General features: G+C 45.3%; 1 protein-coding gene across 4 annotated transcripts in view; it reads right to left on the bottom strand.

Annotated features, from left to right (window-relative positions):
* Positions 1-2,965: 2,965 nt before the first annotated feature.
* The window catches only part of KCND3 (potassium voltage-gated channel subfamily D member 3), a 212,126-nt gene continuing 200,937 nt past the window's right edge, over positions 2,966-14,154 (bottom strand). For 2 of the 4 annotated variants that reach the window (XM_070607983.1, XM_070607984.1), the window contains exons 4-8: positions 12,780-12,881; positions 12,325-12,414; positions 10,647-10,703; positions 9,225-9,472; positions 2,966-8,502 (exon numbers count right to left, since the gene is read on the bottom strand). In XM_070607983.1, coding sequence (XP_070464084.1) covers positions 8,301-8,502; positions 9,225-9,472; positions 10,647-10,703; positions 12,325-12,414; positions 12,780-12,881 — 699 coding nt within the window. In that variant the 3' untranslated portion in view covers positions 2,966-8,300. The remainder of the gene's footprint in view (positions 8,503-9,224; positions 9,473-10,646; positions 10,704-12,324; positions 12,415-12,779; positions 12,882-14,154) is intronic. The other 2 variants (XM_070607985.1, XM_070607986.1) reach the window with 1 other exon arrangement.

Here is a 14,154-nt window from a genome sequence, read left to right as displayed (position 1 = left end):
AGGAGCAGCTCTTAATTTTTGTTAGTTCTTGGATCTTTTTATGAATCTAATGAAAGCTATAGATTCATCCCAGAAAATTTCTCATTCTATGAACAAGAATTGTATATGCAATTTCAAAGGACTCATAGGCCCTCTGAAGCCCATCTCTGGAACCCAGGTTAAGAACGGCAATGCATTGCTGGTAGACCGAGGGAAAGTTCCAGCACTTTGTTCAAAGTATTTTGTGGAAGCTGGAATGCATTCTGCTCAAATTCTTCCCACGGTGTGGCCTAATCTTGTGTCTTCTAGAAATTTATCCCCAGTTTTTACCTCTAATGCTAGGATCTACGGGGAGCAGTCATTTTTCTGAGATGCTGCATCTATAAATTACAGTTTAGAAAAGTAATGAGATGTTAAATATTCTTTTATTTCTTCTCTGTGGCAGTCCTTTTATGGTTATGCATTTAGTTCCCAAACCTTTCTGTGAACTGGATTTGTGATGAGGGAACCCCTTATGTATGGAGATGGGTATTTACTTTTTAAAAGGAAAGCTCTTCTTTCCTGTGTACGTACTTGTCTAGGCAGCATAAACATGTCCCCCCAGGGCTGTCAGCAAACATCCACAGCCATTGTCATTTACTGTCCAACACTCAAATAACAGAGTCCCAAACTCCTGTTTACCTTGCATTCCTGTCATTTGGGTTGGGCAATGGTAGGGTTTACTTCTGCGTATCAGTACTGTGCATTACTGCCAAATTAGAATGAATTAATAGTGTAAATAGCAAATCCATAGTTAAGTCCAGTATGTCATTAAGAATTCATTTAATTACATACTTAAGATCCTGTCATTGCTATAAAGTCGAACTTACCTCTTTTTTTTCCTACCTTTTCCCCCATAATACAGCCAAGTTCAGTTTGTCATTGCTAGGGGAATTTAATTAGGATACTCTGGCATCTTAATTAGAGATGAGGTTATCTGTTAGTCTTGAAATTAATTGGGTTCTCTCTTTAGGTTTGTCTTATTTTGTGTTTTTGTTTTTAAATAAAAAAATAAGCTGGAGGTGAGCATATGCATAACATGAAAATACTAGTTGCTTCATTTTCCATAAACATTTGCTAGGAAAATTTCAGCCATTACAGAAGGGATGCAGTTATAGTGGTGGCTGTGGAAGAAATCTGCTGTTTGTGTGTGACTATCTGTGTGGACAAGGATTTTTTGTTTGGAGTTGTCAGTCTAGGTACATGTCCCCATAATCTGTTAGGAGCCAGAAATAGATTTTAGGTAAATTCACTTGAGAATGCTTTGTGGTGTAGTGGAAAGAGTGTTTGTCCTGGTTAAGACTGCCACTACCTACTTTTCTACCTTGTACCAGTCATTTAACCTCTCAGGGTCCAGTTTTCTCACCAATAAAATGAGAGAGTTGGATTAGAAGATTTTTAGGGTCCCTTCCAGTTCTGAGATTTAATTAATATATGACTAATGAGAGAAAATATTTTGTACTTGGGGGAAAAATCATTTTATGTATATAGAGAGCTTTTATAAATTCAGATAATTTGGATGAGGGCTAGTGTGAATTGGTTAAAGGTCTGAATTCTAGAATACTAAATCAATACACTTACTACAATTGTTCAAGTTAAGCTTTAACTTAAATTAGCCTAGCAGTATTAACATGTAGAGAAATCTTTGGAAAACCTGCTGCTTTGGATAATTCTGACTTAGAATCCAAATTATTTTGGTAATTTAATAGTTTCTAAAGTAGCTTAAGTATTGCAGTAATCTTTACCAACCTTTTAAAAACATGTGGCTTAAAGGTAAACTTCAGCCCCTGAATGCTGAAAAGAATTGAACATGAATTCTAGTACTTGCGAATCACCTTGTATGAGACAAAGGAGTAGCTTCAAGGTTTAGGGTTGTTTCCTCCCCCTAAACGTAAATAAACCTATGTTAATCTTAAAAAATAGAATTCTATTTTTGATAGTCTTAGCTGACATTGGAACTCCATCACAAGGTTATTTTCTTGGCAGAATATGTTTATTGTTTTGTGCCTCTGAACAAGCACATATGTCCCAGTTAACATTTAGTGCTTTTTAATGAAAAAGAACATGTATTGCTCAACGCACATCTGGTTTCTGATTACTTGGCTCCAGATTATTTGAGCTATGGATCTGTAGTGACACCTAGTGGGTGACAAGGATATGAGCATCAGTGATTGAAATGAATTTCAGTCAACTTCTAGGGCCTTTGGGTATCATGCACTTGCCTTACTGTTCCATTTCTATCACAGTTTTCATTGATGGGAATCTGGCTGTTGTGGGGAAATGAAAAGGATTCCCAATGTTGCCACATTATGGTGAAATATGAAAATGCCTATTGCTCTCACTACCTCAGTCAGAATTACTAAGGTGAGAGTGGATCTTCAAGATATGTAATCCAATCTCCCCATTTTTAAGATGAGAAAACAAACTGAAGCCAAAAGAAAAGTGGCTGATGTGAAGTGATACCAGTAAGGGATGAAACCTAAACTTGAGCCTCCGTCATCGAATCCCAAGCTTTCTGCCATACCCTATGCAGGTGAATTTAAGTTTGAGTTTTCTTTTTAGTTTGAGACTTTGGTTTAGATGGAGTAGGTATTCAGTGTATTCTCAGCAGAACCATTACTGATACGTAAAGGCAGATTTTCTTTCAATAATAGGAGTTGGGCTTCAAAATCGAGCTGTTGATAAACGCAATCAAATGCTCTCCCCATTAGTGAACATGCGTGACTAGAGCACACGAGCAGGAAGGGCTGTCGTGGATGTCAGAGGAGCTGCTTGCATTGAGGGAGGGTGGTGGTGGGGGTGGGGGGAAGATTGCATTAGACCTTTAAGCACCCTTCTGGGATTCTGTGACTTTTTTCTGGCACGGTAGAAAGCCTCTCTGTTCAAATTACCTTTATTTTCTAGGGTATAGCAGGAGAATTGGTATTAAAATAAAAACTCATAATCCTTTTAGGGTTTGTGGCACATTGTTTAATCCAGATTGGATACATCAGGTACAGCAGTGGCACATGACTCAGTACTGTAAATGATAGACGTTTTAACATATGCACTACAGTTTCAAAAGAAGACGACAGGAAACGCAAGAGTTTTTCTTCCATAGAAAGTTTTCACATGTTTATCTTCCTGCAGTTTTGTACAGTATTTCTTCTTTGCCCTTGTGATGTTGGTAAGCAAAGCCCATTTATTGTACGAAAATAGAAAAGAACACACTTGATGTTTCTCACGATAACATTAATGGGAGAGGGGTGACCTCTAAGGAAAACATTACATTGGAATGTCTGATTATCAAAAATATACCATCCCTCCCACCTCCCAGGTTTGTAAAATAGTCTATTGGTCCAAGGAGCCCCCCAGGACTTGGGTCAGTGTCCTACACTGGTTAGAGTGACACCATCCAGTGTAGGTAAGTAACCTGCTAAGATAAATGTCATTCCCACACTAGATGAGAAAAACACAGAACGTTCTGAATAGAAAACAAGACTCAAAAGGAACCCCTTTAAAGCTATTTCTTTTTCTTATAGCCACTTTCTCTTAGTTCTAATGACGCGTTTCATGATGCTGTTTAGGCTCCAAGGGTCACGGGTCATAACAATGGTTTTCCTTCATCCAGTCATTTTAAAGCTTTGCAAATGATGAGATTTCATAAGGAAATCAGAAAGGGAAAATAGAAGTCTTTCGGGTTCCTCTTTGTCATGGTTACCATGTCAATTAGTTTAGAAGGGAAACTAATATTGCCTTAGATTAACAGCATTGGGATCTTTCTTCCTTGTAGTTACCTGGTAATTGAAGTGAGGGAGCCTGGACAACTAGAATTCATTAATAACCTCAAAATCTAGGTTTAGCTCAATTTCAACCACTACCTCTGCAAAGTTAAAAAAAAAGGACAAGGAGAAAATCTAGGTACATGTTTCAGTGTACACCACCTATATTCTAACAAGCGACGTGACCCTGAACTGCAGGAATCGTAGTTTGAAAACTGGGTAAAGTCCTCAGCATATCCATGAATTGACTTTTTTGTTAACCATGGATCAGTGTTAACTGTCCACTTTAATTTCTGTTAAAATTCTTTGTTTTTCTTAATTTCACTTTTCTACTTGCTGGCCTTATACTCCTGTGTGATAGTAGACTGATGTGTTCAATTGTCATTGAGAATATCTGTCTTTCGAACAGGAGTGTATGCCGTTGGTCCTGAGCTTGACACTAGCCGTGAAATTCGGGGATGGAGGAGAAAGAGTACAGAGTTTGCTTCTGGGCCCGGGATCAGGGTGGCTCTGAATGTTTTGCTTCCTCCCCCTAATCGCCACCCTTGAAATCCAGGTATTAAAAATATAAGCAAGCCTCAGAGTAATGCAGTGTGATGTGGAGGAACAACCCCAGGACAAGCTGGCTGACCCGGACTGCAATCTGAGATCTGCCACTAACCTGCCATGTGAACTGGCATAGGTCACGCAGCTTCTTCTTGCCTCTTTTCCTCTCTGTGAACCAAGGATTTAGTTGCTTCATCTAGGCTCATCAGAGGTTGTAGTGAGAATCGAAAGGACTACAGAAGGTATCCTTTGAAATGTCATCCCAGCCCTCTCTTTATTGAGAAGAGAGAGCTTTTGACTGAAAAAACCTGACCACTTGTTCACCTATTCTTTTTTTATAAGATTGGCACCTGAGCTAACATCTATTGCCAATCTTTTATTTTCCTCTTCTCCCTAAAGCCCCCCAGTACACAGTTGTATATTCTAGTTGTGAATCCCTCTGGTTGTGGCATGCGGGATGCTGCCTCAGCATGGCTTGATGAAGGGTGCCATGTCTGCACCCAGGATCCAAACCGGTGAAACCTTGGGCCGCCGAAGTGGAGTGCATGAACTTAGCCACTCAGCCACGGGGCTGGCCCTACTGTTCACCTATTTTTGACAGCATTGATAGTCCATAGCTGGTGCTACCCAGGGAACGGCAATTTCCAATGTATGGTTTGTATTAGTACAATCAGGTGGTGTCCAAGGGCTGTGCCCAAGTCGTGCTGGTATTTACATAAGACGGTGTCTCTAGTTATGGCGTGTATTTTTTGATGGGTCTTCTCGGAAGCATCAGTGCTCTGAGAGGCAGTGGGTATAGTGGAAAAAGCGTTTGACTATTACCCAAGAGACTTGTGTTCTGGTCCCAGCTCTGTCATTAAATGACTGCATGACCTTGAGCAAGTCACTTAATTTCTCTGTCTCTCAGCTTTCTACACTGTAAAATGAATTAGATATTCTTGAATCTCTCCTAGTCCTAATATGCTCTTAATAGTATGTTTTCTAAGTTTCTATTCATTTGAATGTAGCCTATTAGTTGCTTTTTTTTTTAAGCTCCCTAATGCTGAGTGGGATTGAATGCAAGAGGTGGTTTTGGGAATCTTCTGTTATGCTGAAGTGGTTCGTGAACTATGAAAGCTCAAGAGTCATTGCACCAGAAAGCCATTGCCCCCAGAAAACTCTGATATCCTGGTTCTTCAGTCGCTGGCCAGTGAGTTAGACTTATTAAACTGATTCAGCACACTTTGGTCCTTTTGTTAACTTACAAATGCCCTTTAGCAGTGGAATCTGGCTGTGTTCTGTCGTGTAGGTCAGCCATTTTTCTGGGTTGACATCTTCTTTTGGATCAGAAGTGAGCCGGGTCTCTTTTCCCTGGCTAAGTCTACACTGTGGAATGGAGATTAAGAAGATAGTCTAATGGTCTTCTAGGAACTGACATAATGTGGGATTTGGTAATGAAATTGAAGGAGTAGAAAACATTCAGTTCTTTAGGGTAAAAAAATGGGAGGTTATTTGAGACATAATTTTTTTAAATTGCTTCATTAATTTTTGTGGAAACCATGAATATGCTCCCTTGGTGCACTGTCAAACGGATCCTGGGCTGGATCAGTCATTATTCTAACCCTGTGGTGACCTGTTCTTAAACACAGGGAGTTTGTATGTGTAGGCAGCCATGTTCTTATTTACTTCTGTATCCCTTACCCCACTCAGTAGTTATGATGTAAACTTAGATACTTAGACATCCCTAACTTTGTTCTGTTACCCACTCTTTCAAAAGAAAAATTCCTTTTTAGTCCTCTGCTTTCCCTAATGAGATGTGTGTATAAAATGAATGGATTTAGTACTTACTCTTAGGTGTGTTTATGTTGTGTGTGTACATATGTATTCCTCTTCCTCTTAGACCATAAGTTCAGAGGGCCAGAACCACCCCATTCTCATGTTAGGGAGAAATCCTTGAGGCCAGATCCAGAGAAAGAACTCAGTCAGTGGTCAACAAGGAAAAGCATAAGGAGATAAAGGTCGAAGACTCCCTCTCTTCTGCCCTCTCCCCACCTTTTGGTTAGGTGCTGCCTTATAACCCTTTGGCTTTCCCCTTCTACAAGGTCACTAGAGCTAGGGTCATAGGGAAGCCCACTGAAGGTGTTTTTTGGTTCCTGGCTAGTGCAACTCGTCTAGATGGCTGTGGTGGGCAGAGAAATTCTTGGCTTAAAATTAAACAGCTAATGATTAAGCTGTAGAATGGACAAGGAGCTCCTGAGGAGCTCTTGTATCTCAGAGCCCAGGCTAGTGAGATTGCAATAGGGGAGTTGGGGATTGGGGAGGGCAGGAAGGGGCTTGTCACTAACCCTGAGGCCCACCTTCTCTGCTACAAGCCATCAAAATGGATAGGAAGATTCCAGAAATGCTGTTCCTGGCCCCCACCAGCGTGCAAGCCACTTGAACAGAAATAATGTCCAGGTTCTCCAGAAATAATATTCACTCCCTCACTTGCATGAAGGTGATCAGGCTTCTCCCGTTTCAGTTATCTTCAGGGACATCAGGCTTGAAGACTTCAGGCCTCAAGGCATCTTTCAGACCAGGTAAGAATCATCTAGAATCTCTTACTTGCTTTCACACTTTGGAGCATCCTTCATGAGGCACACAGGCTTAACCTGCAGCCTCCATGTGGGAGTTGCCTCGGGTGGGAGATAAGTCAGTAGCTTGGTTCCCATACCACTGCCCCCTCTGCAGGAAACTGCTCATGGGGCCTCTTGGCAGAGCTCTGGATGAGCTTTATGGTGGGTCCTGAAAGAAGGGCACATAGCAAGGTGCCACGGGGGCCAACTGCTGCTGTGAGCCCTGGGTTCTTCTGGTCTTGCTTCACTGGCACCCACCAGAGTTGACTGTGCTTCTCAGGTGTTGGCTCTTTCCTTTTCAAGATCCCAGTGTGATCAGTCCAGTCATTCCCTCTCTCCCCCAGAAATGGAAACTGCAAACACCAGTGGTTCCAACCACAAGGGAAGCACTTTCTTCTATAAAGTAGACTTCCCTCATCCCTCAACTCTCCTGTTTTCCCTTCATTGTTTGCTCTTACACAGTTGCGTTCAGACAATACAGCTCCCAGGCACAAGTCTGCGGTGCCTGGCAGTGGAGAAGCCTTTACTAACATCTCTCAGGATCGCGGGGGTCCATGTAGAGACAGATGGCTGGACACAGAGAAATACAGCCAGGGAGTGAAGCTAAGAAGTACAGAGACACAGAAGACAGGGACAGACACAGGGGAAGTGTAGCTGTGTTGTCACTTGGCAGCTCTGCAGGTCAGCTGGGCAGTGGGGGCCCTGGCTCAGTTGACCTGACCCACCTGGGGGAATGGAGAGAGAACTCAGCTATAACTGACTTCTTAGCCTAAAAGCTTTTGCTATAAAAGGAGAAAAAAAAAAAAAAAAAAACCTCACAAAATGCATTGTTTTGGTTCAAAGGTATTGGGTCCATGGAGAAAAACATTTCACAAAAATCCGTTGGTGTTTTTGTTTTCCACCTTTTCCCATGAATAAATATTATCCATTAAGAGCCTTGAAAAAGGTGCTTAATTACACAGTGTTATATTTTCTTCCTGTTTTGCATGTGACAACTCGGCCTCTGTGCTGCTCTTGGTCTTGGATCTTCCTCACTGGGTCTCCAGAAACAACGTTATTTGGTCTGAGGCTCCCCCCTCCAGGCCCTGTCCTGGCACGCAGCCTATACCCCCGCCATCCCATCCCCTACCCCACCCACCCTCCCTTCCTCTGGCCCCAGTGAGATGCAGTGTCACAGGGCTGTGTCCACGCCAGCAGCAGTGAGCCTCAGGTGCCCCTTCGCTGCCTCTTTTTCCTTCCAGGCACAAGTTTCAGTGCTAGGGGTGCAACGGGGCAGGCAGAAAGAGTGGGGAAGGGGGGAGGGAGTGGTCCCAGTGGCCACCCACCAACATGCCAGCCCCCTTCGCTCCCACTCCCCGCACTGGCCCTCCATCCAGTGGTTTTACAAGGCGGAGACCTTGACGACATTGCTGGCTACAGAAGGAATGTTCGTGTTGGGGCCGGGGCTGGCAGGGGGTGGCCGACTTTCCCCCTCTGGGGTCAGCGCTGGGGGAGTGGGGATGCTGATGATGGCTGTGGTGATCTGGGATGTTTTGCAGTTTGGTCTCAGTCCGTCGTCTGCTTTCAAATTAAGGCTGGATCGACTGGGATAAAAAAAGAGTGAGTTGATGATAGTTCCTCTTGCTCGTGTCCCAAAGCTTCCCTAGCCTCCTACAGCTCTCGCTCACAGCAACTAGGAGGAGCTTTCGGTGTCCTCCTGGCTCTGCTTTTGGTAATCAGCCTACAATGATCTATTCTAGTTGTTATTCCTCAACTACCAACAACTGCAAAGTCATGGATGTTGGGCTTTGCCATTCAGAGTATACATTGTTCCCTCCAGTGGATTTTTACCTATCATTTATGGCATCTGACTTTTGCTTTCTCTGAATTCCTTGCAACTCACTGGAGGTAGTGAGAAGTGGCCTAAATATAAGCAGAGAAAGGAGGAAAAAGTCAGTCTAGGATTCAAAATCAGCCTTGGGTAAGCCATGTGTCACACAATTGTGAAAATTATTTCCTCGAGAAAATGGTTCATCTATTCTTTGCACCAGGGTGGGTCATTTTTGGATTTTTAAAATTTTTTTTCTGGTATCTAACCCCACATTGTGCCTAAACTTGCTGTGGTATCCTCCTAAGCATTTGAAGGGCTTTGGGTCAACTTTCAAGGATGAGAGGGAAGGTGGAGGGAGGAAGGAGGAGGCTCACGCATTAAATAAGGGAGAGGGAGAGCAAGAGGACCCTCCAGCTTCTCCTAATGCTGAGATTGTTTTGTTCTGTGAATGAACGACTCAAGCCTTTGGGAGTGATGGGGATGGAAGCCACTCACCTAGTAGTGAGGGAGGGCTGCTCGCTGCCCTGGATGTGGATCGTGCTGAGCTCTTGCATGCTGCGCAGGCGAGTGGCCGGCAGGTTGGAATTGGGCAGGTGTGTGGTCTTCTTATTACGACGGGAGCAGCAGGTGGTAGTGAGGCCCGGGTGGCTGGACAGTGAGGGGCTCCTTGTGGACGGGTAGTTCTGCATTGAACTCTCCATGCAGTTCTGCTCAAACATCTGCTCATCTATAAATTCATGGTTCTGTGGGAAGCGGAAGGAGAGGAAGTAGGAAAAGGAGATAGGAAGGAGGGGATGAGCCCCCATACTCTGCATGGCTGCCTGTCTCTGTCCTGGGCCTTGAGAGAAGGGCTCCCAGCTGCCTGGAGCACAAATAAGCATTCAGGAGGGGTGATGTCCCACAGGTATCAAATGAAGAAACAAAGAGATTCCTATTGGCAGCCCTGGCCATCAGATTGAAGGGTGGGCACTGCGGTTGTTAAATCATGACATGACGTACACTCTACAGCTTTGAGCTTAAGGGACAGAGAGGACATGGAGGAATTCAGTGGCATCAGCAGAACTAGAAGCAAAGACTTGACTTTGCAGGCTTTGCACAGGACCTCCTGGGGGTGGCAGATAAGGAGTCACTGAATACGAGTTGTGGGTATGCTAAGTTGTCTTGTCTGGATTAATGAGTGAGATCCTTATGAATCTTGGGTAAGCGTGAGACTTTTGAAGGCACTGGATTATTCTTGGAATTGGGAGAACTTTGCTCTTGAAGGCCAATGGGGTCAAACTGTTGGGGTTATGATTTCTTTTAACTATTGTTTTTTTCATCTGATTATGAGATATGGATTATTAATATACCTGGAGGCACAGGATTCCCTAAGTCAAGTGTAAGCATGGGAAGGGAATGCTAATAGCCTCCTGACTGGAGGCCATCAGGATGGGGTGGAGCTGAACCCAGGATAACTAAAAAATGTCTGTTTGGCCAAGGTGACTGAATTTATGGCATTAATGTTCTGGCCAAGGCTGCCAGAGTGTGGCGAAAGTCTGAAGAGAAGTAGCATGAGAACAGAGTTCAGAGAGAGACTAACCCTGACAGCCAATACCAGGAGTCCCCAAGGAACTGGGGAGGTGGCACAGACCGATGTGGTACTGGACACTCACAGGATACCCACATTGGTGCCATGTTTCACCACCCCCTCCAAGCCCCTGGGGAGATCAAAAGAGGGAATCAGAAAGGCAGTTGGGTAGTTCAGCACAAAAAACTGTAAGCCTGAGCTGGTACTGGGTGTGGCAGCAGGGTTAGGATAAGCCCCAGAAGAATTGACAGCACATGCAGAGAACCAGACCAGGGGGTAAAAAGAGGAGAATCCACACACTCAGAAGAATCAGAGAGAAAAACATCAATTGAATTTTTAAAAAGTTATACCTTGATGGTGGAGGTTCGTACAGATAACAGGGGATCATCCACAAGATAGGACAACCCCTACAGGACAACATGCCAACAGAAGATAAAAACACCATTGATTGTACATTCCAGCATTCCCAAGCTCAGTTTTGACATTCAGTCTCTCAATCCCAGCATTCCACCCTTTCAGTCCAACATTCCATCCCTCGTTCCCAGCATTCTCCCCGCTTTGTCCCAACGTTCTACCCCTTGGCTCCAACACGACCCTGCTCAAACCCAACATTCATTCCCTTCATCCCAACATTCTGCCTCTTTTATCCCAACCTTCCACCCCTTGAGTCCAACATTCCTCCCCTGAAATCCAGCATTCCATCTCTTTAATACCAATATCCCACCCCCACAATCCAACATTCTTTCCCTCAAATTCAGCATTCCACCCTTTCAATGCCAGCATTCCATCCCTCAATTCCAAAATCTCATTTCATCAGTGCCAACATTCCAGCCCTTCAAACCCAAATATTTTCACCCATATCCTTTCAATTTATACATTCCACCCAGCACATGCAACTTGGAAAGGGCAGTTGGGTCTGGGCCTATCCCTTTGGCAAGCTCTGAGTCTTTGAGAGAAATTCTAGATAGGTACATACAGTTCTTGACACTAAGAAATATTTGATAAATCCTGGAAACTAGAGTTTTCAGAGTACCTTCCCATTTTGGAAGTCCTCATTGGTTCAACTGCCGTCCACAGTGTTCACATTTGGCTCATATTAAGAGTCATCTAACACCTATTCCCCCTGCATTAGGGAGACCAGGATATGGAACATTCAGAATTAGAAAGCTCCTTCCTTAGTGTGTTGAGCTCTGACTATTGGCTCTTTGGGGAGGGAGGTTCTAGAAAGGGACAGGAAAGGGTTTCACTTTGGCTGTCCACCCCGACTTCTCCTCCCTCCCTACTGTTGCTAGCACTTGTTGCCAAGGGTCCAGGGTTGGCCCTACTGCCCTTCTTTTCAGTCTGTTGGTGAGGCACAAGCATCATTCCACATTCCAGCTATGGTACCCTAGACCATGACTCTATTTTAACAATAAGCCTTTCAGAATCTGAACTCCCTGAGAATTGCAGGGTGACTAAGTGGGGGTGGTACTGATAAAATCCCTGGCTAGAGAAGTATATGCACTGCCTCCTTCATTCACTGTCTCCTGTTCCAAGGGGAGCATAGGGAGCAAAGAGGCCCACAGATTGCATCAACCTAGATCCAGGGATGGGACAAAAATTAATACTCTTCTCTACTGTGCTATAGCAATGTAGCATAATTTCAGCCCTAGTTTTGAAGAGTGATGCCCATCATAACTGAGAAACCGAAAGGCAGAGCCCTTAGCCCTCTCTAACCAAGAAATGGGCCGTGGGGACTGGTGCAGGGGTGCACAGGAAGGCTGGGGGTAATGGCCTACTCTATGCAGCCGCGGGACAGAGCTGGCCTCCCTACCCTGGTGACATTGCCCCACTGCTTGAGGCCTTCCTCCTGGGGCTGGAGGAGACCTCATCACTACTTTTTGGATCTGAAGGGGACAGACTTTGTCTTCTGAAACTTGGGTCCAAGGTGAGGATACGAGTACAGAGGTCTCGCTCTGTGAGTTCTGACCCTCCAAAAGGGTCAGGGGTCAGGGAAGAGAAAGGAAGTGGCAATGGGCTGCGACTCACAGTGGTTTTTTCCAGGCAGTGCAGCAGGTGATGGTGCTGACTCTCGATGAGCGAGGTGGACTTGCCCATATGCTCCTCTTCCGGGGTGCCCTAGGAGGAAACGAAGAGAGAATGAATATAAAGCTGGTGGCTCTTCCTCTCTCCATCATCTTCATTTCTCTACAGAAGTTAGGAGGGCACCAGAAAAAGCTAGATGAACCAAATTTTAGGGTCACTATAGAACATGCCAGCCTTTGGCCTGGGGGCCCTTGGTCTAAAGCTGGTTTAGGGGTAGTGGTGATAATCCCACTTAGGGGGAGGTTTGTGGAGAGGGGCGGCTACCTGGGGAAAGTTGGAAACACGTCCTTTTCAGGGTTCAAATTGGGGCTTTGGGGTGGGAGTCCGGTACCCTCAGGAAGAGAAAACAAGCCCACCTTCCCCTGCATCTCCCCCAGCCCGGGTCCTCTGGGACCTACCATCAGCTCCAGGGCCTCGTTGAGGAGTCCATTGCGCTTGCTGTGCAGGTAGGCATTGGAGCTGCCTGTTTTGGCCACACGGATCCTGGCAAGACGGGCCTTCTGTGATCGGCAGAGATAATAAAAGAGTGAGGGGGACTGAGAGACAAAAGGACTGCAAGCCTGGCCATGCCAGTGACAGTGGGCTGTCCCGGTGAGGCTGCGTTCCCACGTGATGGCTGATGAAGGGGAGGGAGGAAGCTCCTTCTTCCCAGCCTCGTGGGCCCGGGACTGGGTCTGAGACGCTGTGTGCCGGCTTTGTGCAGCCTGGGCACGGTCAGAGTTCCTAGGGCTTCCCACGCATCTCTGCAGCCTGGGAGTGATCCTGGCAGGAGAAATACCACTCGTCAGAGGCCTCCCTCCTTCCACAAGCTTCATGACCTCTGCCTCCTCAGTATCTACTGGAGTGTTTCTCCTCTCTAACTGGACTGCAGGCTCTCCAAAGGAGCACATGCTACAGCTCTCCTGATGCTCCCCTAGGGTCCAGTGAGTTCCCTGCATGCGGCAGGGGTCCAAATCCCAGTTAATTATGAGAAAAGCAAGGAGTGTGCACATGTGCCCCTCAATACTTCTTAACTCCTTCCCCTCTTTCTATTTTTCCTCAGCACTTACTACTAAGGGAGTGTATGTGTTATAGATTTATCTGCTACTGTCTCTCCCCTACCAGAATGTAAACTCCTTGAGGGCAGGAGTTTTTGTTTTGTTCACTCATGTATCTTCAGTGCCTGGTAATTTTTAAATTAATAAATGAATTTATAATTGCATGCCTGTCTTTGGGAGTGGATTCATGTGTGGATGCATCACTGTATTTTGTCATGCATGTCTATGGGAATGAGTGTAGGTGCAAGTGCATGTGACAAGTTGGCGCGATGTGTGTGTGTAAGAGAAGGGAGGATGGAACACATTTCCATACACCACTTTGGCTTAACTAGGACAACTGAAAATCTCCCCAGCTCCAACCTGGGGAGCCTTCAGCAGACTTCCTGCAGGAGGGCTGCATGATATCTCAATGCAAGCTCAGCTCTCCTGCTTGCAGAGGCAGTGGGAGAGGCTGGGCACACTGCACATGCTGGCTGTTCTTCTCCTTCCTGATAACCATAATCAGTGTCACCACAACAGCAGCACAACCACAGAGGGAGGCCTAGGAGGAAAGAGTCTTCGGGAGATAGGGAGAAGAGATGAGTAGAGGGTTCCTGCTGGTTTAAAAAAACACAGCTTGAGGTTTGGGCTGTTGTCGATCTAGCCTCAGCTCCAGGCCCTTGCTACTGGAAGCAGAAGAGCCCACACGGACTCACAGATCCATCCTGGGGGAGAGGGCTCCTCCTGTCTCTGGGAA

Source organism: Equus przewalskii, unplaced genomic scaffold (genome assembly GCF_037783145.1).
Source record: "Equus przewalskii isolate Varuska unplaced genomic scaffold, EquPr2 ChrUn-13, whole genome shotgun sequence".
NCBI lineage: Eukaryota > Metazoa > Chordata > Mammalia > Perissodactyla > Equidae > Equus > Equus przewalskii.
Note: the sequence above shows the minus strand (reverse complement) of the source record. Positions and strands in the feature narration are given on the sequence as shown.